Source organism: Amyelois transitella, chromosome 8, assembly GCF_032362555.1.
Source record: "Amyelois transitella isolate CPQ chromosome 8, ilAmyTran1.1, whole genome shotgun sequence".
NCBI classification, from domain to species: Eukaryota; Metazoa; Arthropoda; class Insecta; order Lepidoptera; family Pyralidae; genus Amyelois; species Amyelois transitella.
Genome location: NC_083511.1, coordinates 6,461,789 through 6,484,235, shown reverse-complemented (window position 1 = coordinate 6,484,235; position 22,447 = coordinate 6,461,789). Strand labels below are relative to the sequence as shown.

The 22,447-nt window shown below is 34.3% G+C and overlaps 3 protein-coding genes across 7 annotated transcripts in view; all 3 read left to right on the top strand.

Moving 5' to 3' along the window:
- Window positions 1-1,878: 1,878 nt before the first annotated feature.
- LOC106135900 (ribonuclease H2 subunit A) lies at window positions 1,879-4,743 on the top strand. Its single transcript, XM_013336305.2, has 5 exons — window positions 1,879-2,105; window positions 2,300-2,529; window positions 2,624-2,767; window positions 3,424-3,571; window positions 4,401-4,743. The coding sequence occupies exons 1-5, from the start codon at window positions 1,961-1,963 to the stop codon at window positions 4,667-4,669; spliced, it is 936 nt and encodes a 311-aa protein (XP_013191759.2). The 5' UTR covers window positions 1,879-1,960; the 3' UTR covers window positions 4,670-4,743.
- Window positions 4,404-22,447, top strand: part of LOC106136387 (protein unc-13 homolog 4B) — a 42,482-nt gene continuing 24,438 nt past the window's right edge. Inside the window, exons 1-2 of one of the 4 annotated variants that reach the window (XM_060945545.1) lie at window positions 4,404-4,544; window positions 15,645-16,625. In XM_060945545.1, the coding sequence (XP_060801528.1) occupies window positions 15,727-16,625 (899 nt within the window). In that variant the 5' untranslated portion in view covers window positions 4,404-4,544; window positions 15,645-15,726. Of the gene's footprint in view, window positions 4,545-14,110; window positions 14,252-15,644; window positions 16,626-20,480; window positions 20,825-22,447 lie in introns of those variants that run through there. The other 3 variants (XM_060945544.1, XM_060945546.1, XM_060945547.1) reach the window with 3 other exon arrangements.
- LOC106134971 (uncharacterized) lies at window positions 4,833-8,429 on the top strand. Of its 2 annotated transcripts, XM_013335128.2 has the most exons (3): window positions 4,833-6,855; window positions 7,626-7,764; window positions 8,329-8,429. In XM_013335128.2, the coding sequence occupies exons 1-3, from the start codon at window positions 6,102-6,104 to the stop codon at window positions 8,348-8,350; spliced, it is 915 nt and encodes a 304-aa protein (XP_013190582.2). In that variant the 5' UTR covers window positions 4,833-6,101; the 3' UTR covers window positions 8,351-8,429. The 2 variants fall into 2 exon arrangements, with proteins under 2 accessions (XP_013190582.2, XP_060801532.1); XM_060945549.1 differs by lacking the exon at window positions 8,329-8,429 and having other exon boundaries at window positions 7,626-8,319.

Below are 22,447 nucleotides of genomic sequence, written 5' to 3'. Positions count from 1 at the left end.
TAAGGCAGGCCAATACTGACATAATACTGGAAGGCCAGAAATTAGAATTTGTTGAAAATACAAAGTTTTTAGGAATTATAATTGATGCAAAGCTACAGTGGGGTGCTCATATTTCTAAACTATCCAATAGACTTAGCTCTGCCGCTTATGCTGTTAGGAGGATCCGACAATTGACAGATGTAGCTACAGCTAGGCTTGTTTATTTCAGCTATTTTCATAGCTTGTTATCTTATGGTTTACTTTTATGGGGTAGCGCGGCTGATATACAAACTATTTTTATAATTCAGAAAAGGGCCGTTCGCGCAATTTACGGCTTAGGACCAAGAGACTCGTTAAGACAACTCTTTAAGAAAATAAACATACCTACAGTAGCGTCCCAGTACATTTTTGATCTTATAATGTATGTTAGGAAAAATACCTCTTTTTTTCAAAAAGTTAGTGCCACAACTGATAGAAATTTACGTAATAAACATAAATTAGTCATGCCGTTTCATAGGCTTAGCAAAGTCAGTAAATCATTTATGGGGAACTGTATACGATTTTATAATAGGTTGCCGGAGTCTGTTCTTGATATGCCCTACCGAAAATTCAAAGAGTATGTAAAGAAAGTACTTTGTGAGAAGGCTTATTATAGGACTGATGATTACCTTAATGATAAAAACATCTGGCTCGTGCTTGGCACAGGAACCTCGTAATTAATTGTAGTTTAATTTGAACTTAAATCAAAATTTCAGTACACTCTGTACATAAATCTTTTTAAAATTGGCAATCCATAAAATATATATATATATATATATTTTTTTTTTTCTTTTTTCAATATTAAATCTCATAAATATATAAATCTACCGTGAACAATGTATTCTCCCGTCCACATTATATTCTAAGTATAATTTAATATTGTGAAGTTGACGTTGTTAAAGAAAATGCTGCAGTGCAGTTTGTTACCGCTTCTTCTGCACTGACGCCTTGGAAGCGGCAGTAAACTTAGTTTTTAAGTAATATATTTGACGTCAACCAAGTTGTTAAACCATACGACAATTATTAAGCGATATAATAATATCCTATAATAATGAATAAAAAATTTTGAATTTTTTTTTTTTTTTTGTTAAATCTTTGCTTGTGCGATTAAGACTTTTTCATTGATTTTGACTGATGCGTAATTTATTGTTGTGACTTGTAGAGAGAGATGTCGCCACATACCCGTCATTGAGTGAGGGCGCTATTTTTGAGATTCGTATATAATTATAAATAGATTTATTTTTTAAAATAGGATACAATTTAATAACATAACTTTAGTATTTTTTTTTTACTAAATCTACTACCGCTTCTAAAGCGCAGGTGTAGAAGAAACGACGAAACAAACTACACTGGAGAATTTACACCGGATGTCAATTTACAAATATATACATTAATATGCCGCAATATGGCGAGGTATATGTTATGGTCAAGCATTATGTACTAGGTTTTTTCGTAATAATGTAGCAGTGCAATTTGTTAGTGTATCAGTAACTGTGCGCGTCGAACTCCTTGTGACTAACGAGTATGAATAGTGTCGTATATAATGTATGTTACATTATATTTTTTAAACTGATACTGACGGTCGTACGTACTGACCGGTACGGACCAGCACTGTTATGTGCGGAGACACTTAAAACAATATTCTGCATAAATATTGACAATTTGCCACAAAGATTCCGTTTACATCAGATATATACAAATAATAGCCAAGATAACAAGATTGAGACACCACTTCCGACAAATGTCCGTGGCTCTAAAAAATTTTTTATTTTTAAGTTTAAACGCTGGAACAAAAAATAATAATTTTGACAGTTTAGTTTTCTGACATTGACAATGATAGGTAAACATTATAAACGGCGGGAAATGCGTTGTGGTTGTTATTGATATTACATGTTATGTTTGTTTGCTTTGTCGTACCTACCTAGTGTTAAAATAAAACAATATGAAATCGCTCAAAGAATTAAAAGATGTTATTAAGTCCAACGACAATTTTAAGAATTTCTTCAACGCGTCACTTGTTCCGGAAAATTGTAAAAGTCAACCATGTATGCTTGGTGTGGATGAAGCCGGACGTGGTCCAGTTCTAGGTAGGTATTCATGAATTAGTAGGTGTTCTTTTTTATTCAATCACCAATATTTTGAATTTTTATTATTCCCTTTAAGAAGATTCAAGAGCTTATGAATTTACAATCTAATAAGAACATCGCCCAGTTTAAACAAATAGGCAGAGTCCAGGCTAAATTCTAGTAAAATATAGAAATTCCTAGCTTAATTTTTGCAGGTCCTATGGTGTACGGAGTTGCATATTGCCCAGTTGATAAAAAAAGTGTATTAGTGGATCTTGGCTGTGCTGATTCTAAAGCACTTACTGAAGAAAAAAGAGATGACATATTAACAAAAATGCTAACAGAAAGTGATTCGTTGCAAAATGTTGGGTGGACATCAGAAGTGATATCTCCAAATTACATATCTAATTCAATGTACAAACGAGCAAAGCATTCTCTGAATGAGGTAAGTTAGAGTTATTTTGTTGTTATTATGAACTTTAGACTCCTAACTTTACAAATTCACAATTTAATTTATGAAATAAATATTTTCATTTCAGGTATCTATGAATTCCGCCATAGATTTAATAAAACAAGTATGTGCATCTGGAGCAAATATAACTGAAGTGTATGTAGATACAGTTGGTCCACCTGAGAAGTACCAAGCTAAACTTGCTTTAATATTTCCTGACAAAAAGATTACCGTTAGTATTATGACTTTACATAAATACATGGGTACTTAAGAATTACACCTCTTTCCTGTGAACTCTATGGACATCCCTAGCTTTCTCCACATTCATCACTTTCTTTATGTAAGCTCAGGTCCCTCTTGTCTTGATCTTTTGTCAGGATGTCCTTGAATTGATCTGGGTTTATTTATCATGCCTTTTGAGGAAAGCTATGATCACAAAATGGTATTGTAATTATATTCAGTAAAATAAGTGCTTCACAAATAAATAAATTCTGTAGTATTTGAACATTCAATGCGCTTTCATAAGAGACTAGCATTTGTGTAAAAAATGTGCCTATTTCTTTTGTCTGTTTCTGTGCCAAGTATCAGAATGGGTCTAGTAAATATTGAGTTTATTCATTACAAACATTTTAAAATATTTTGCTATATCTCAATACATGAATAATTTAACCCTAATGGGAGCGCAGACATACATAAATACATACATTTTTTACTTCAGGCCCTGTAGCTCACCCGACGCCGTATCTATCAGTTTCTTTTCAACAGCACTTGTTTGATGATGAAAATGGCAATGTGAATTTTAGAATTTCTGCCTGTCTCTTTGTTGTACTCACATCACTCTTGAAAAATATTTTTAGTACAGATAGTTGTTATCTTAAAAAATTTCAGGTAGCAAAGAAAGCCGATTCAATATACCCCATAGTATCTGCTGCCAGTATTGTAGCCAAAGTGACAAGAGATCATGCTCTAAAGGTGTGGACATTTCTAGAAGGCCTAGAAATGGATTGTAGTGAATTCGGGAGTGGATATCCTGGAGGCAAGCTAATAAGATATTCACACTTATGTAGTACCTGCATGTTTCTTTTGCTTAAAGCTTTTGTTACTACCATATAATTCAAAATACATAATATAAGTATAAAAAAAATGGTATGCACTATAGTAGGTATCCATTTTATAGGTGACACCAATGTACCTGCGCTGAAGTAAAATTTTTGTGTGGCGCGAAAATATTTAAGCTATCAGAGCACGCCATTTAAATCCGTGAACTAAACATTGCCGCTATTGTATGACAGTAACGAGCGAGATGCAGCAGACATGTTGTTTGTAAAAGTTTTATTTTATTGAGTTTTCTTTCGATTCGCAGTAAGATTGGTAATAAGTTGCGCCTTCGAATATTGCAGATGCGACTTTTAAAAGCAGTAGTACTGTTCCTAATTACCGGGAAATGTGTCGTCACAATTAGTGTAAACACCACTATCAGTTTTTTTTTTTTTTTTTTTTATAAAAATTTTTATAAAAATTTTTATAAAAAAAAAATCAGTCACTAGGAACTATAATGTTTTCATATTGGATCTAAATTCTGAGTTGGACAGCTTTATAACTGCACAGAAAACTGCTTGCTATGCATGACGACGACACATTATTCCAGTAGTTTTTGATTTCTATGGTTATTACAGTTAGACATGTTACTTGTAAAAGTGTCAATATCATGTACAAAATTTTTGAATGTTGATTAGGCAGAATAACTATGAATATCAAATTGAAAGATGCAGTCTTTTTGCTTTTTAATTGCTTATCTCTCCGGGAATAAGGTGTGCTGCGCCCTGCATTATTCAAATCAAAAATATATTTTTTCATCATTACAGATCCTTTGACTAAGAAGTTTATTCGAGAGCAAATTGACCGTGTGTTTGGCTATCCGTTGCTGGTCAGGTTCAGTTGGTCCACTGCCGAGCTCATGCTGCAAGAAAAAGCTGCCATCTGTACCTTCGAGGAAGTAGATGATGAAGGTACCACAAAGAAACCCACTAAATCAATCAGCTCATTCTTCTCAACTAGTAGTAACGAACGGAAACGAAAGAAACATAAATTTTTTGAAGAAAGATATTTGACTTTAGGCAACGCTTTTGAATGAGTGAAGTTATATTAAGAATAATTCATAGTATTTTTAAGGATAATTTTATGAAATATACATTGATCATAATCATACTAACTGTTTTTGTTGCTTTTTAGTCAAGTTAGAAACGCGACTTAGTAGCATTATTTGATTCATTTTAAGTCTTTTTATCAATATTTTGACTACAGTTTTATTTTGAAATGCTGGTGTAGTTATCTTAAAGAAGTAATGTCAAATTTTTATTCAATAGTTCTGATGGATTCTGATAAATTTATTGAAAACAATACAAATCAAAATAAGTAAGCCTACCTATAAAATGATTTTAGTTGTAGAAGGATTGTGATGCTTCGAGTTTAGGTTTTAGTTTCACAACCTTCTAACAAAAACAAGACAGAGAAATATGATATAGACATGCGACATGAACGGGAGCTTGGCGTGGATTGTCGGATCGGCTCGGCGATGTTCAGAGCGGCGTCTTGCGCGCGCAGATATCATTCTCTATTTTCATGATATAAACGACACGCCACATAGTCACAAATTTACCCATCTAAGTAATATACTAAACTAATGTTAATATTTAAATTAACTACTTGTACCTTCTTCCAACATAAATTATGCGTATTTAAACAGCGGCGCTACGTATGGTGAATTAGTGAATATTGACATGCTTATATTCTTTCGAATGTCACTTGGAAATGTTCTTAGCAAGTGAAAATGACTTGTTGCATTGCAGATTAGTAGAAATCGAATAAAGACTGCTATTTACGTTGTTTTTTTTAGAAAAGGGCACTCGAATTTTACAAGGTTGTGATTCGTAATCCAATTTTACAAACATTAACGAAAAGTAAGTAGGTAGCTCTGATAGCTCCAAAGGTTTTAAAGACATGTTAGCAGCATAGTGCAGGCACATTTTGTCGTTATTTTTTGAAGTTGAAAGTGAGAAAGTTAGGATAAAATTTAATTTACTTTGGAAGGTTTGAATCAAACTGAAACAAACATTAAGCTGTTTTTTTCGGGGAACTGATTTTAGGTACTGCTCGTGCGTGCACTTGCCTACAGTTATAATGTCTAAATAAGGATTGAGGTCTTATTTAGGATGTCCATAACAATAACGAAGAATAATATAAAACTTTCCCCAGCAATTACTTACTCGATCTAAAGATCCGTTTTAGCGATGAAATGTCCAGGGGTTCGGTGGCTCGTCCAAGAAGGTAGGCGCGTGCGCCTCAAAAGAGAATTAGCATGCAAACCACGTGCACGCCACCTACTTACCATGAGCTATGCGGAACGCAAGGGTCGCTCAGAGAATTTAATTGTGTTCCATTATCATATTAAGGTTCTTTTACTGTAAGTCAAAAGTGAAAACTGAATGGAAGTCACCGGCGCCTGTCATTCGTCAGCCGCAGTCGATGGAGGCAGCTTCTTGACACGACAGCCGGATTAGTGCAACATGGCGCTGCTACGCTATTATGCTGTCGTATTATCGTTATGTGTATGTGTTTCCGCTATCGTCGGACCCAACAGCACAAAATCTATGAAAACAGACACATATTTAGATGCATATTCAAAGTCTCGCATAGAAGCTGAGAAGGCAAAACAAGGTGTCGTTATAATAACCGCAAAGGACGGAGAGAAGAGGATATCGAATCGTGACGACAGCTACAACTCTGGATACGATTATTCTCCGCCGTACGCTGGGGACAGTTCCTCGGGATCGGGTTTCTCCGGGCCATCGAATTCGAATAATTACCTGCCACCGCCGTCAAGCTACTCGCCAGTTAAATTCGAGTCCGACATCACATACAATGCACCGGCGAATTCTTATGGCCCACCATCTTCTAGCTACGGGCCTCCTGCGCAGTCGTACGGCCCCCCCGCACAGGCATACGGACCGCCAGCGCAAGTGTATGGCCCCCCGGTCCACAAACCCCTAGCTCCTGTTTATGGTCCTCCGGGCCCGCCATTGAAGCCGGTATACGGTGTCCCATACACCGCTCCGAGCCTGGGCTTCTTTGATAAATTGGCTCTGAAGTTGGACATTTTGACGATTGCCAAGCTGTTACTGAAGTTTTTTATCTTCAAAAAGCTAGTCACTATGTTGGCAGTGGTGTGCATGTTGTTAGTGATTCCTAAATTAATTTCGTTCAAGAAAGATGGCGGGAACTCCAACGATGAAGATGAACGAACTTTTGGAAAAAGAAACTGTAAGTACCTAGTGTAGTGATATTATTTTGCATTACTGATACTTTTTTACTGCTTAATACGTGTAAAATTTGATCAAAATCGGTTCAGTAGTTTGGGAGTTTTCAATAACATATCGTGATACGAAATTTTAATTTAAATCTAAACTGCTGAATTATATAGATGGAAAATCCTTACTATATTAATATTATAAATGCGAAAGTGACGCTCTTTGTTTATCTGTCTTTAACGCTGTCATGCCTAAACAACTAAGCCGGTTTTAATGTAATTTGGTACAGAGATAGAGTTGACCCTAAGGAAGAACAACAGGCTACTTTTTATCACCAAACAAAGTTGACGTAACTCAGTGTAGGACATATTTGTTGGTGTGTAATAAATCACAAAATATACCTATTTGTTTATGCGGCCAAGATAAATAACATTCCATACATCCAATGAAGATAACGATATTTGTGATGAAATCAAGATAGAAGCAAGATAATGATATATTTACAAAGTAAATCTTTTAACTTCTATTCTAACCTTTGAATAGTATCATATAATTCTCTGAAATTAAAAGGTAGATTTTTTCGGATAAAGTAAAAAAAATAAACCATAGTTTAGAAAATGTAAACTTGCCCATTTTTTCATTTGGTTGATCGTTAAATCGTTAAATATAGTATAATATAGCCAATGTTACTCTTTAAGGTTCTAACCCTATACCAGCCTTAAATATTTCTACTTTATAATATTAGTACGGATATAAGTACTATTAAGTATGTTTATCTTCCAGCGCCGGTTGAGTTGACGTCGATGCAACAGTTGTTGGAGCGAGCACTCTCAGTGTACGGGCGTCAAGAGCCTGGCTGCGGAGTCACGTGTCGTGTGAGCCGAGTCGTAGACGATATCTACGATTTCCAACCCTATTTCAGGTGAATATCGATTAAATTACGGCGCCAAAGCTTAAAGGGTCGATTGTTGAAGATAAATTGTTGTAATCAGTAGGTAAATAATTTATACTCTTTTGTAATTGTTGCTACTGTAAAGTAATAATGTATTTAATCAAAGTTGTTAAAGTTTATTTGGCATACCTATATTAATCTATATTAAAATGTGGTGATCACGTCGAACGGTTAACGTGCCCGAATAAAATGATGCATAGTTAAGTCCTACCACAGCTATGATTTCGAGTTACGTACGTACATTAGTTCTCCTTTAACCGGTGCTTTTACGGAGAGGGAAAACATAATTATCCTCACAATGTCTACCTCACAAAACCTGCATATTCAGGATGTTAGAGTAATTCCAATATGGGTTAGGTTCGCCTGCATAGGTTGCGGAGGTCAGACAGGAGTCGCTTCGTGTAAAATCTTACCCAGAATCAAGGTAATAGGTTAGGTAACAAGGTATAGGTGTACATGGGCTCTTTTCCAAAGAGGATCCAACCGGGACAGGATGATATATAGATAATAGTGGTAACGTGTTTTTTTTTTCAGGGGGATTCGTGACTCAGCTTAAGTGCGTAAATTAAGCGGGAAAGTGAAGATAGGTGCCATTGGAATAGTCTGAAAATGTTTATTTATTCTAGCTATAGCAAATTTTTATAAATAAATTAGATTTGATAATTTATGGTGTGTTTTCTATTTGATCCTGTTGAAAACGTGACAGATACCATAATGACATACGTTAGGTGGATAGGTTGATACAATACCCTTTATTGCACATAAAATTAAAAATATTTTTTCCTAAACGTTATCCTAAGGTGATGTATCAAGCTTTCTCTTCCAGGAAACCAAATTACTTTTTCCAAAATTAGGTTAGGTACTATTTATATATTGTAATTTCATCTTCGATTTGAAATAAAACAACAACTTAAGAGCGAAAGTCATTTTGTCAGGTAAGTTGGAGTAGGTCCAAAAATTTTTAGGACGCCATTTAGGCGCGCCAGCGAGAGTTCTATTTTGGAGAAATTCTACTTTCTCCTTATCGAATTCGGGATCAAAGACCGATGCGTCGAAAACTTAAAATGCCTCTCACGATTCGCCAGGATTCGAGCTGCATACTAATGTACTTGTCAATACGAACAAAGTAGAGACAATTAGAAAATTGGGTGATCCTTTATGATTCCTTGCTTGGTATGCGCCACGAGGGCGACGTGCCACTACGGGGAAAGTGGCGACTTGGTCAGGTTCATGTTTGTTTAAGTGGTTTCTAATCAATGCCCTTAACATTGTTTTGATAAGTAAACGAAGAACCTAAGTCAGCAGAGGGTCAACTCAGCTTTGCGATATCAAAGTTAGTAGCTTGCCATAAAGACTTTGTTGGTTCGACCATTTCATACAAAAATCAATTCACATGCCGCCTCAGCGGACCTCAACTTTAAAACTAAGAACTTAGAATGCACTTAAGAATAAATTATAGGAGAAAAAAAAACTGGCACTTGACAATGCAGAATCACTGTGACAGCTAAGCAAACAAGCAGATGTGAATGTGACTAAACGAGTAACCCACCTCAAATGGGCTGGACATGTTGCGGAAACAGTCGTGGTGCAAACTTCTTCTCGAATGAAAATTTCCGAGGGGTCATAATCGTGGGAAGACCACAAATGTGGTAGAAAGATGACGTAAAAAAGAAAGCCGGCTCGAATTGGATCCAGAGAACTCAATGTAAAAAGGAATAAAAAGTTGAAGGAGGCCTACGCCAAAATGGTTAAAAAGGGCTAAAGAAGTAAAATATTTACATGTCTTTCCCAGAAGTACTTATGAATTCGTAGAAGTCAAGTTAATAAAAGTTGATAATGATGTAAGCGCTAAGGCCCATAGCACACAGCGTATTTTAAACGCGCAGAAGACGCGCAGGAGACGCGCGTATAAGCACTTCAAACGCGATTCGGACGCAACTTTGTAACCTAAGCACACGGGGCGATCGTGATACGCGCCTCTTCTGCACGTATACGCGCACCCCCTTCCCCCTCTCAGGCCGCTCCTTTATTCGCGCCGCGTTTGTATCGCTGCTTTATATCATCAATGTAAACGCAACAATCGGCGTATACGGTGCCGAAAACGCGCGTTCGTAATACGCGCTTCGCCTGCGCGTTTAAAATACGCCGTGTGCTATGGGCCTAACATGTACGGGCGAAGTTATCTGTCTATCAAGACAATTTAAACAATTGAACTGGCTGTTCGTTCATTGCACTGGGTTAAGATGAAATGGTGACGGATATACCAATTACCTACGTTGGCTTATTTGTTATTTTTATATTTATCCCTGTTTTAAATTTTGTTTAGGTGATGAGAAATATTTCAATTTCTTTATGGGATATTCCTTGATTTCCGATCCAGTATAGTTGTTAGTGACTTTTTCTGTTAGTCGCCTTTCTTATGTAGAGGATTTTTTTGCTTCGAACTCTACGTTCTGAAATGATCATGATATAATCGTTCTTTAAAAAGTCCGTGAAATGATTTCGGTAAAAATTTTCCGTGTAAATATTAAAATTGTACCTAGATCTTTTTTACGTGAGGCACACTTGACCCACCTAAATTTCCGCGACGTATGCTCTTACGTCTAATATTATCGCAGATGCTTAGCCTTGCAATTAATCACGTGTTGACGCGATCGATGACATATTGTACACAGTTTTATTGGAGCCTTGCTCTGATTTAATCCTAAGCAGATTATATATTATCTAAGTAACTGGAGTGGACTAACTACCTAAGGACAGGATAAATAAGAGAGAGGTGAGAGATGTAAAAGTATAAAATACAAAACAGGAGCATACGTGGCATGAACACATCTTTTATTTATTAGGTTTGTTTATGTTACAAAAATACATAATTTATGTTTTTGTACAAATAAAAGGATAGAAGATTATATACCTAAGAATAGTAGTAGTGAATGCGTTTTGCATTTAGGAAGCTTCTACATGAAATACTAGAGGCCGCCCACGACTTCGTCCGCTTTAAAACCCTATCATAACATAACGTAACAACCAATCCCGCGGGAACTCCGGGATAAAAAGTAGCCTATGTGGTATTATGGGTCTTCAGCTACCTACATAGCAAATTTCATCGTAATCGGTTCATTAGTTTTTGCGTGAAAGAGTAACAAACATCCATACTAACATCCTGACATACTCATAAACTTTCGCATTTATAATATTAGTAGGATGTTACGTTTTAATTTGTTCTAGTTTTCGATTTGTACTGGTGAAAGTTATACAGATTTTTCCCCATCCGGTGTAATCTATCAACTCTGCAGTTCTGGTTTAGTGCGCACCATGCCATTGTATTGTGGTGACTCATACCATTATTTCCCTACAAACATAACTATTCCTTTAGTAATATTACCCGACGACGTTCTCTACTAACCAACAATGGTTACACAATTAAAAGGTGCAAACTATTGAAATAATCTGATCGGTGACTACATGAAGCGAAAGAAGTATGCAGAGATCGAGGCAAGCGGAAAGATGTAGTCTCTGCCTACCCCTCCGGAAAAAACGCGTGATTTAATGTATGTATGACGCAGACATTTCTTTTGTTTTTGTTTGTATCTATACCTTAATATTGATTGCGTTTTCCTATGGGAGTCCAAAACTCAATGAACTAAAACTAAAATAAAATGACGACACCCATTATTTTTTTTATGAGAATTGGCTTTTGGCCATAATCTGCCTGATGGTAAGCAAGATGAGGTCTGAGGTGGAACAAGAAAGCTGTAGTTGTAGGTATCGTGGAATAGACACACAAGGAATATTATAAATTTTTAAATTATTAGGAATCGCATTAAAATTATTTAGCGAATTAATTGGGTGTGGACATCGAACACTTGCACATTATTATGTAAAATGAAAAAAAGGCAGGGTCACGTAGAGTGGATGCGCAGGCGCAGGGTACGACACCAATGCAGCGCACGACAATGAACTTGGCGGAAGCACTTGTCACGCCCGCACTGGCGAACAATGCCCCGATACAACTACAACTAAATAGCGACAATTATTGAGTTACTAGGACATAAAAGGTCGTAAGTCGTTTAATGGAATAAGCAAGTTCATTTAGTGCAAGCTTCCATGCTAGTCTGGTAGCGAAAAAGAATTTAAGTCCGCCGCGCTTCTCTTCCCGCGTAGATTTTAAGTCATTTAGGGTGACTAAGGCTTTCTTTTAGGACAGAAGGATGATGATGTGGTAAATCGTCTTTCATAGAGACGTGTACGGTACGTCTCTACGAAAGACGATTGATTGACTTAGAATAATCCTATCATTTTTGAGTAAGTAGGTACCTATACAAAGCTTTTTACTAACTAGGCTATATAAATCGAGAAAGCTTCTTTTATTTATTTTCTAGATGCGCTTATAAAAAATTATTGTGAATTATAAATATGTATGGCAATTGTACATTGACGTACTATAAACAATCCATTGTAGGTAAATGCGTACAAGTAAATAGGCACCCGTATGTGATCATAATTATGCAATGCATATTTCACATATTTTAGTTAATTAGCGTTCTAATGGAACTGGAATAGACTTTAATGGGTCACAAGATCAATAGAATGACAATTTTATCTATCTTGAAGACCATAGGTGGAAAATTTTCCTTCATAGATCCTGGATTCTATTTGTTTATGGTATTTACCTTTTTCAGAACAATAGTTACACTTGCAAGTTAAATAAAATAAAGGGGCTTTACCCGACAGCATTTCGAAGAAAGTTCTTTAAATTTTGTCATTCCATATTTAGTTTAAGATCAGACAAAGCTGAAAGCTCGCCCTTAGCCTCTATTCCAACGCAATTTACACATTATCTATCAATATTTCCGAACAGTACCGTTGCTTATCAAGCCTGCTTTACCATGACGGAAAACACCTGCGCAGTGGGCTCATCGAGCAAACGCGCCGTGGAAAACTGACACATTTTATGGTAATAATGCGGTGTTTGTACCGTGCTCTATTTAAAGTATTGTGCTTGGAGCGGATGGGCTGGTCGGTGTCTGAGTCAAGTGCAGGAGCAGCCGTCTGGAACGTGGGTTCTGTAACTCACTACGGAACCCGCACGTGGCGATACCGCACGTGCTGTGACGCACCACAACAAGGGAACAATGCGATAGAGAATGAGGCTGTAGTGTAGTCCAGCGTCTAACAGTGTAACAAGTGCCGCTAAGGAACTCTGGTATACAGTGAAATGATATAGCAGTCGTGATTGTTAGGGGTGAAGTGTTGCGTCTAGATATTTCGAGTAAGTAAAAGTTCTCTTATCCCCATCTTATCTGCTATCATTCATATCTATGTCAGTAGAGTATTTGGCCATACCCACATGCTTGACTTGTTTTGGTAACAAGTTTAGCCGAAAATTTTGTTAAAACTTAGTCAATAAATAAACCTACTAATGAACTTGGAAAGATTTGTTTTATATTAAAACTTAAATTAAATTTAATGAGCAAATTCCACAAAATGACAGGATGATAATTATTAAAACTAAAAATTATACTAAAATAAACCTAAACAAAATAACATTCAATCTAAAATATAAACTTCAAATACACCTTAATATGAATTAACACTTATGCTAGAAAAATGCTAGTCCCGGCAGATCTGAGTTCCGAGGTAAATTGCCCAGAAGGCTGGCCTGGCTGGTAATAAATAAACCTATCTACTAATAAACTTGGATATATTTGTTTTATACTATAATAAAGGTGTATAAAAAAGGAGATTGTATATGTAGGTACTATTGTAGTTTTGAAGGTTCAGCCTATATATTCATCAGCTTAGAACGCACATTACCTAACAATAACCCATTCTGTTTGATTACCTCATAGATTCACTAAATTAGTTATATAGAAATATTTTTGCAGAATAACCCTAATATTCTACGTAGGTATGGTAATAACTTTTCATAAAATTTTGAAATCATAAATGGTTCAATATAACTTTTCACAAAAAAATAATTCGAATGTAGTAACAAACTTTCCTTTCTTTTTAAATTATAAAAGCTCGTACGAAAATAAAAATAACTTTAATATAAATATCTATGTGACGTTTTAATTAAGGTTAAGATTTTTACTTTGTGGAACAAAGTAAAATTTAAAGATCCATTGTCTTAAATAATTTTGAGAATGTTGAATTGGAATCATTAGATGAAATTTGTTATAAACTGGGTATCTAGTAGATAGGTAGCTCAATGAAAAATGTATCGTAGTATCCCTTCAAATATCTCATTGTTGATAAAATCTTGCTCGGATATCAGACTTATCTGATTAATATTTCTCCAGTATTTCGCTAAAGCAGCAACAAGAATGTAGTTTTGAGTATTTTAAACATAGCATAGAACAGAAAGATTGTGACTCGGAAAGCGGTTCGTTAACAACAATCAAAAATAAATAGTATAATTTATCTGCATGTGTTAATAATAAGTATTAATAAGGTAAGTGTTAAATTGTCGGGTCTTCTTTGCGCAATTTCTAACTGTGGTGGGTCATATTTATTTGTCCCGTACCTAAATATTTGAGATTAGAATTACAGCACTGATAAGCAGCGGTTAATATAAACATCAATTTTATTAATTCTTTGATTCAATTTTTGTTTGAAAATGATGCAATTATATAACGTAAGATTTGTAAATAACATTCAGGAAATATAATCACTGAACAAGGTCCCTTTAAGTTGAGGGAAACTATTAAATTGAATACTTGAATCATGTAAAATTTCGAGGATTTTGTAATATCCGATTGTTGCAAACACTATAATGATCTGTTGCCTATCAAGACGGATACAAAATAACTGTTTTCGGAAGGACGCTATCCGAGCGTCCGTAACTCTCCTCATGTTCTCTACACGCATACATTAATGCGTTGTGTTTCAAAGAGTGTTGGAAACTTTATTTATTCAGTGTTAATTGTAAAAGTAGTGATAAGTTTGTGCTTGCTAAAAATATTATTGTATAATTGATAAAATTGAAATAGTGGTAAGTCTGAGTCTAATCATAGCGATTCAGCTACATACATTGATATCATAATTTTTTTTATTTATTTTGTACTATAAAACATTAATCAGCTATATAGAGTTTAAATCCTTTTTAGTTCATAAAAACTTGAAACAAATGTTATTTAGACACTTGTCTTCCTGATTTAGTACTGGGAATCGAAAAATGAATCATTTTTCTTCAAAACTTTTTTGTACCTCACTGGCCCCTCATAACAGTTTTAATTGTGAGATTAATTGAATAAATTAACTTCGCTCCGAAGTACTTACAATGTCTCTTTTCTTAACTAGTCGTTACAAGGTTACAACGAAAGGAGGTAGGTGTTTAGTTTAATCCCTTTCGTTGGCTTTTCATTTTTTGCAGCTGAAACACTAGGACACAGGGGATGCGAAATATAAAATAAGTAATTACTTTTATATATTTACTTATGAAAATTAAGATTAATTTTAATGACCAAATTCCACAAAATATCTGGATGATAATTATTAAAACTAAAAATTTAACTAAAATAAACCTAAACTAAATAACATTTAATCTAAAATATAAACTTCAAATACACCTTAATATTAATTAACACTTATGCTAGAAAAATGCTAGTCCCGGCAGATCTGAGTTCCGAGGTAATTGCCCAGAAGGCTGGCAGATATGAAATTAAAAAAAAATGATTTTAATTTTCATAGAATGTTTACAAACGACCTTTGTTAACATTCTGTGAAAATAAAAGATTGTCTGGTTTATTTAGTTTTTTATCTTACATAATTGTTTAAATGTTGACATAAGCGGATGTTCAATGCATTATCCCACACAATAATTTGTTATTATTATTTTATTACAGAGACCGATAAAGAAGCCTTATTGAGTCGGTATTTCATTCATTTTTACGCAATATCTTCAGTGCTGCAGCGGTTCAAATCAAAATGCCAGAGTTAGGGCCTATGATGCGCACACTGGAATTGCAGAGGCTAATCGAAGACAAAGTGTCCGAATGGCGAGCGAGGTCGGCGCGGGTCAGCGGAGGCGCAAGTGTAGCAGAGTCTTATCAGCAATCACACAACTTTAAACGACACACAAACAGACGCAAAAACAGTGCTGAAATAAATAGAATTATCGCAAAGTACTCCAAACCTATCAAGAGGACAGACGAACGATACTGCACTTCCATTAATAAACCTGAAACTCCGCCGACGCGACCGCCGAGGACTAAGAGAATTAGCAAGATATTTTCGAAAAGCGAGGACAATTTAGCCAATGTCGTAGATATTATGGAGCCCCATTCGTCTCCCACTAAAAATAAATCATCATTCTTCAAATATAATGCCAAAAGTTACGAAGATATAACAGCATTTGTTGATGTTGACCGTAACGTCAAAAGTAAAAATTTTAAAGAAAACAGTATTCTGAATGAGAAAAAATTGCCAAAGAATATAAGACCAAAGCTTTATAGTATAAGTGAAGACAAATTTGACTATTCAGTGTTTAGTGACCGAAACGTGAATGTAAATAAACAGAATGAATTTGTGACATCTACTCCGTTGTCAGAACGTAAATCGTGTCCACCGGTTAGTGAAACAGTGCCAGTGAACGGTTTTGAAAAATGTACCAATTACAATAGTGTGAACGACCTAAGGAAAGGAAGTTCCGAACCGGACATTTTAAGTATAAACAGCAGAAGGGACACATTAGACTCATCAAAAAATGGAGATAAGAAACGATGGTCTCTTTTACGGCCACAGTTTCCAAGGGCGGCCTTCGACGCTATATTAAAGTGGCGAGGAAAGAAACCAAGAAAAGAAGAGCGCAAAGAGAGTTCTCGTAAGTAAGTATATTTATTCACATCATTAATACCTACTTGTATTTACGTTAAAATGCCAAGGAATTTAAGTTTCTTATAAGAAGAATAATATATGTCTGAAGACAAATATATTACCTGCTTTTACCGGGGGCTTTGAACTCAAGATGATTTGGAAAATTCGTTCAGGGAATCTGTTGATGTGGTTTAATTTACCTACATATGTTAATTATCAGCTCCACATAAATTAGTTTTCATCGACTGAAGCTAACAGTTCTTACCGTTTCTGAATGATAAAATCTTTAGGTAATGACTCATTTATTAAAATTCAGGTCGTCCTTATTTAAACAATTCTTTATAACCTTCAGTTTACTCTGCAGATATGAAGCATACGCTCATCTAGCGTCCAGTGTCAACTTTGACTATGATTGCAGCTTATCAATCTTCTTGATATTAAAATAAAATACCTACTTCGTGACGATAATGCACTTGAGAAAAGATATTTGGATCAAGTGATCGGTTAATCGTTTTAATTGTTTGTTACCCATACTTATCATAAATTGTGAAACGAAAAAACTTAATATTTAATTATTTGAATGCGTATCTGTGTAGAAAATCACTTCATCTTCTTTAATCTACCTGATCTATCCCTTTTTGTATGGAAGTCATACTTTATCAGCTTGCTATTCAGCTTTTTCATGTCTTATGCATTTTCATCCCCTAGTTCGTCTATTTACACTCTTGAAAAAGTTTACATAGTAAGCTTAAGCTCTATCGCGAGGGTTATCAGAAAAAAAAAATTCAGTACAGCCAAATACACTGGGTCTTAAATTTTATATTCGCTAGTATTATTAACGCCATCTAACGCAATGTTCTTGTAACAAGTATCATTGACTCAATTGCATTTGTGTACACATTCAAACCATTCGGAGAGTCAACAAAATTTAGTAGATGGCGGTAATGTTGTAGATCTTAATAATTTATATATTAAATTTTTTGATAATATATTTGGTCACAATAATACGTGTTTATTTTGCTAATAGTTGAACTCAAACTTTTGACAAAAATTTAATTTTGGCAAAAGAAAATTAATCTTTGTTGTGAAAATTGGGAAAAATCAGCTTTTGAGATCCATATTATTTAGTGGTTTGCCAAATAAGTTATTGGTTCATTATTTGTAAATTGGCAGTTCAGGCGCATTTTCATAAAGAGCATCGTAATGTTAAAAGTTATCTTCTTTTATTTTAGTAAATGCCTATTTAGATTGAACAGCGTAAAATTAAGAACGCTAACTGCTGTCTGACTAATTTGTGACCCTGAGTGTGGTCATCCACTCGGCACTCGCTGAACTGTGCGTGGTTGTGTAATAGGTACTCATTACTATGCACTAGTTACATTAGTTTAGTTTATACAATATGCTACAATTTCTTTGACGTTTATTGCAGCTGGAGTTAGCATTTGATGATTGACGTGTATATTCTTGACTTATCGTCAAGATAACACAATTTAGGATTTATTGAAATGTAGCTGTTTCCTTAATTGCGATGTTGCATTTTGGTATCTTGTTTGTTACAGAACCAAGATTTAATGTATTTAATATTGATTATTTTTTTTATTGATTCTTATTTCAATATTGTTTTCGTTACGAGTACCATTCTCTCTTGTGTTTTGTAATCTTGTTTATGTTGGTTCTTATAATGTTTACTGTCATTTAATTCTTTTATTTTATGATTATTATATACAGGGTGACATTTAAAACAACTGCATCCTTTTAAACAAAGACTATACCCATGCTTCTGAGCCGTTTGAGCCTATTTTTATTTAAATTGAACGTCATCATTTTCACATTTAAGAAACCCTCAAAAACTACGTCACACGCTTTATTAAAGACCAATACTCCAAAAATAAATTAAAACTAAACATGTAAATAAATATCTGAAAAATAAATTATTTTTCTAGTATCAAGATCAAGTAAAGTACAGAGTTGTCGAGATCGCTCAGGTGAATGATTTGTGTCGTTGACCTCTGAATCTTACGCGTCGCTTTTCCACCGGCCGGGGTGATATTACGTATAGGATCGTGGATTTTCATACTTTTATTTTTTTTCGTACTTTCTGAAATATGAACCGATATTTTCCTTTTAACGTTTTTAAATATCCTTTAGATGAGTACACTTAACAGTTAAATTTATACAGTTGAATTAAAAGTCACCCTGTATACATGGTGCTATTACCTAAATAACATTTATATCTACAAAGAAGCGGTAGTTGTGTAATCAAGTCGAATTGTGTGATGCTGTGGTGCAAAGATTACTAGTTCCTATTCTTGGGCGAGTGCACTTGTATTGTGATATCACTAACCAGACGTTGCACATTAGAGCGAGTAAGTAGGAAACCGCCTCTCGACTCGTGCGATTATCTATAATTGCTTCGTATGATTGTTCTAGTGGACAAAAGGAAGCGATGCTTATGACTATAATTAAGTGTGAAACAAAAGCCAAAGACGAAAAATCAGAATTATGATTATAAATATAGACCATAATAAATATGCACTTACCTTTTTACAGAAAAGACTATTTTGTTATGAAAAATTCAGAAAATTGGGCAGAATAATTTATTTTTGCTTTTATTATATTTACTTATTTTCAGTTAGTGTATTTTACACACAGGAATAACATTGTTAAAAGTTAATAAATTATTCTTATGCAAAATATAAGTGACTCATGAAACGAATTTAGAGCATTATCATTCCACGGTAGGTAAGTTAATAATAAATTCGACGCTTTGTCATACAAGCACGAAATCCAATATGCCATCGGGTATTTTACAGGAAAAAAGAAATTACCTGGTTGGGTATGCTAATATAGTTAATACCGTGGGATAATATAACGCGCATACTGGCAATTTTCTTATTGTTTCGCGCCTTAGCTGCGTGAATCAAGTTTTGCAAGACGTGGGCTGGGTTTCCCTACGCCCAGACACATATTTACACTTAGTATTTCAATTTGGTTGGACACTGGGTTCTGTACATTTAGTTTGGTAAAAGTTTAGTTTAATTTCAAATTGATGAGAGTGTGATACATTTTAGTCTCATGAAAAAATCTTACAGATTCACTTTCATTTCACAGCAGCAGACTGAAATGAAAATATAATATATTATTTTACCGGTTTTCTCAAGGAATACGTATTTAAATGTTTGTACGAAATGCAATATATAAAATAATGCAATATATCCCATATGATAAATTTTAATTTGATAAAGGTAATTGGAAAAAATCATCAGAAGAATAGATTTATTAAAAAAAGATTTATAACAAGCATTTCAGATGGGTTTTGTTGTAAAGTATCGCTTATGATCATCTTCTTGGATTTTCTTACGCGCCCTCTTCGGATACGGTTCGGGGCGGTTCAGAAAGAAAATCTGTTTGAGGTTTTTTTACATTATTTTTTTTTAAATTTATTTATTAACAAGGAACCTAAACAGATAGAATCATAGTTACTTCTTATGTTGTCTTAATATGCAGGTCTTGACGTAAGAGCATAAATTATCGGCCAGGACTGGGTTCAAACTCAAACTTTGATTCACACCTGGATATACGACTTCCACCCTCATCTCCTCACTTCTTATCTCCTTTACTTATCAGCGAAACTCAACGCAATATTGAAAATTGTTTATTAATTAAATAACTGCATTACTTTATCTTCTACAAATTCTTTGAATTGTGGTTATTATTATTGAAAAGCTAAGTAGCAAATGTAGGTAGAGTTTCAAATATTTATCTTAAAATTTTGACTCAACGTTTGACTTGTACGTTTTCTTACATCGTATAACTTAAGCCGTGGGAATAGATAAAAGATACCAAATAAGTAAACTACAGACAAATGAGGTTCTTACCAGCCTTGGATCTCTAAAAAACTGAGAAGTTAATACTCTGACAAACAAAGCTTATAGCGGCATACCAACAATACAGTCGACTGACGGTTGTAGGGGCGTGCGCACTGAAGCCTGAAAAATTAGAAGCAATTTATAAAGTGACCTTTAAATTTTGGCATAGTTAGGTAGTGACTTTTATAAAAAATATCTTAAACGGGTGTTTGAAATTTTTTGTAGTACTAATTAACTGATTGTGTAAATGATACTGGTGTAAATATGGCTGACGTGAACCATGATCCTTGGAAATTCGTGTACAAAAAGCTCCAAGAAAAAGAAATTATTAGTCGAAAAAAGTAAGTCCAAAATAGTCCAAATAATAGAAAAGTCATTTTGTGAATAAAATTTTGTTATTGTGATTAATAACTCTACTTTTATGTAATCAGAAGTAATTCACTTCAAAACATACAATGTTACCTTACGAGTATGCTATTCGTAATTTAAGCAATTCGGACTAGTTTTTCTCGAACACGAGAAAGGGGTATTTGTTGGCCGTATTTGTTGCGATGCCCAAGGCAGCAAGCCTTGAGTTGAGCACATATATTTCACTTCAAAACTTGTCCCTTAAACACAAAACATTCCTAAAACAGTCTTGAAAATTTTGGATTAAATTGCAAAGTAAAGTTTCCTAGAAACCATTTCTAAAATTCATGCCTACATACTATTTCATAATAACGATTCCGATCTCTCGATAAATTATTTTCCCTCCTACCTATATCGCTTCATCAGGACAATGGGAGAGACGCTGTAATAACAAGTTTAGCTACAGATTAACTTTGTCGTTATGGGCCACACTTTTGTTTTCCTTATTGGAATTTTAATACATATTTCCTTATATTAATTTGATGAATTTTGGTAAATTTAATAAGAGTCATGTGCATATGAATATTTGAACGTGCCCCTCATAGCAAGAGTACATTTCTAACATGATTGATAAAAATGGCTACTTACGTTTAAAAATATTTAAGTAATTGGCTAAATTAAAGGATTAAATAAATTTAAATATCAAAATGATGTACTTATTGAAATTCAAAGGTCATTATTCATTGCGTGTATAGGACCTGTAATATTTACGTTTTTAAAACTTTGTAGAGTGCCAGCATATTTCTCACTACATGCGAAGTGCGTGTAAATTGTATTTAATCACTACCGAAATACTACGACTATGATATTTGGTAAACAAGGTTAATAGGCAATATCGTTAAAATTTCTAAGTAACTAAAGTATGTTAATGCAGTAATTTTTCTTTAACATCCAGCATTGTTGTAAAGTTATAGTAGATACTAGTTGTAACAAAGAATTATAACCATCTGATTTCAAATCATACTTGAAATTTATATTACAAAAAGAAAAGATTTGTAAGTATTAAGGAATTAAACCCAAGGATATGTTTTGATGAAGTTTGACACAGAAAATAGAGAAGTAAGAGTAATTAAAAATGTACTGATTGATTGAGAAAAATAGGAAACTATTTGTAATTCCTACCTGAAAAACCCCACAGAGCTAAAATTTTTTAGCCGGACAAAGGTCCGGTCCGGTAAAGAAGTCATGATGTTATGATGTTATATTGCTTACCCGTGTTAAAATGTGAATAAGTAGTACAACTATGAAATAAAAAGGATTTTTTTTGATAAATATAATTTCGATCTGTCCTTCACCTTCACGTGTTAGGTGAACAAGTATTAATAAAACAAACTAAATAAAAGCCTTTAATAAACAAATATATACGGGACAGATTACACAGATTGAGTTAGCCTCGAAGTAAGTTCGGGACTTGTATTACGAGAAACTAACTTAACGGTACTATATTTAATAATAAATACTTATATTGATACTAGCTGTCCCGGCAAACGTTGTTTTGCCATATAAGTAATTTCTAGTTAAAAAAATTGTTAAGGTTGGACAACCCTTATCACTAA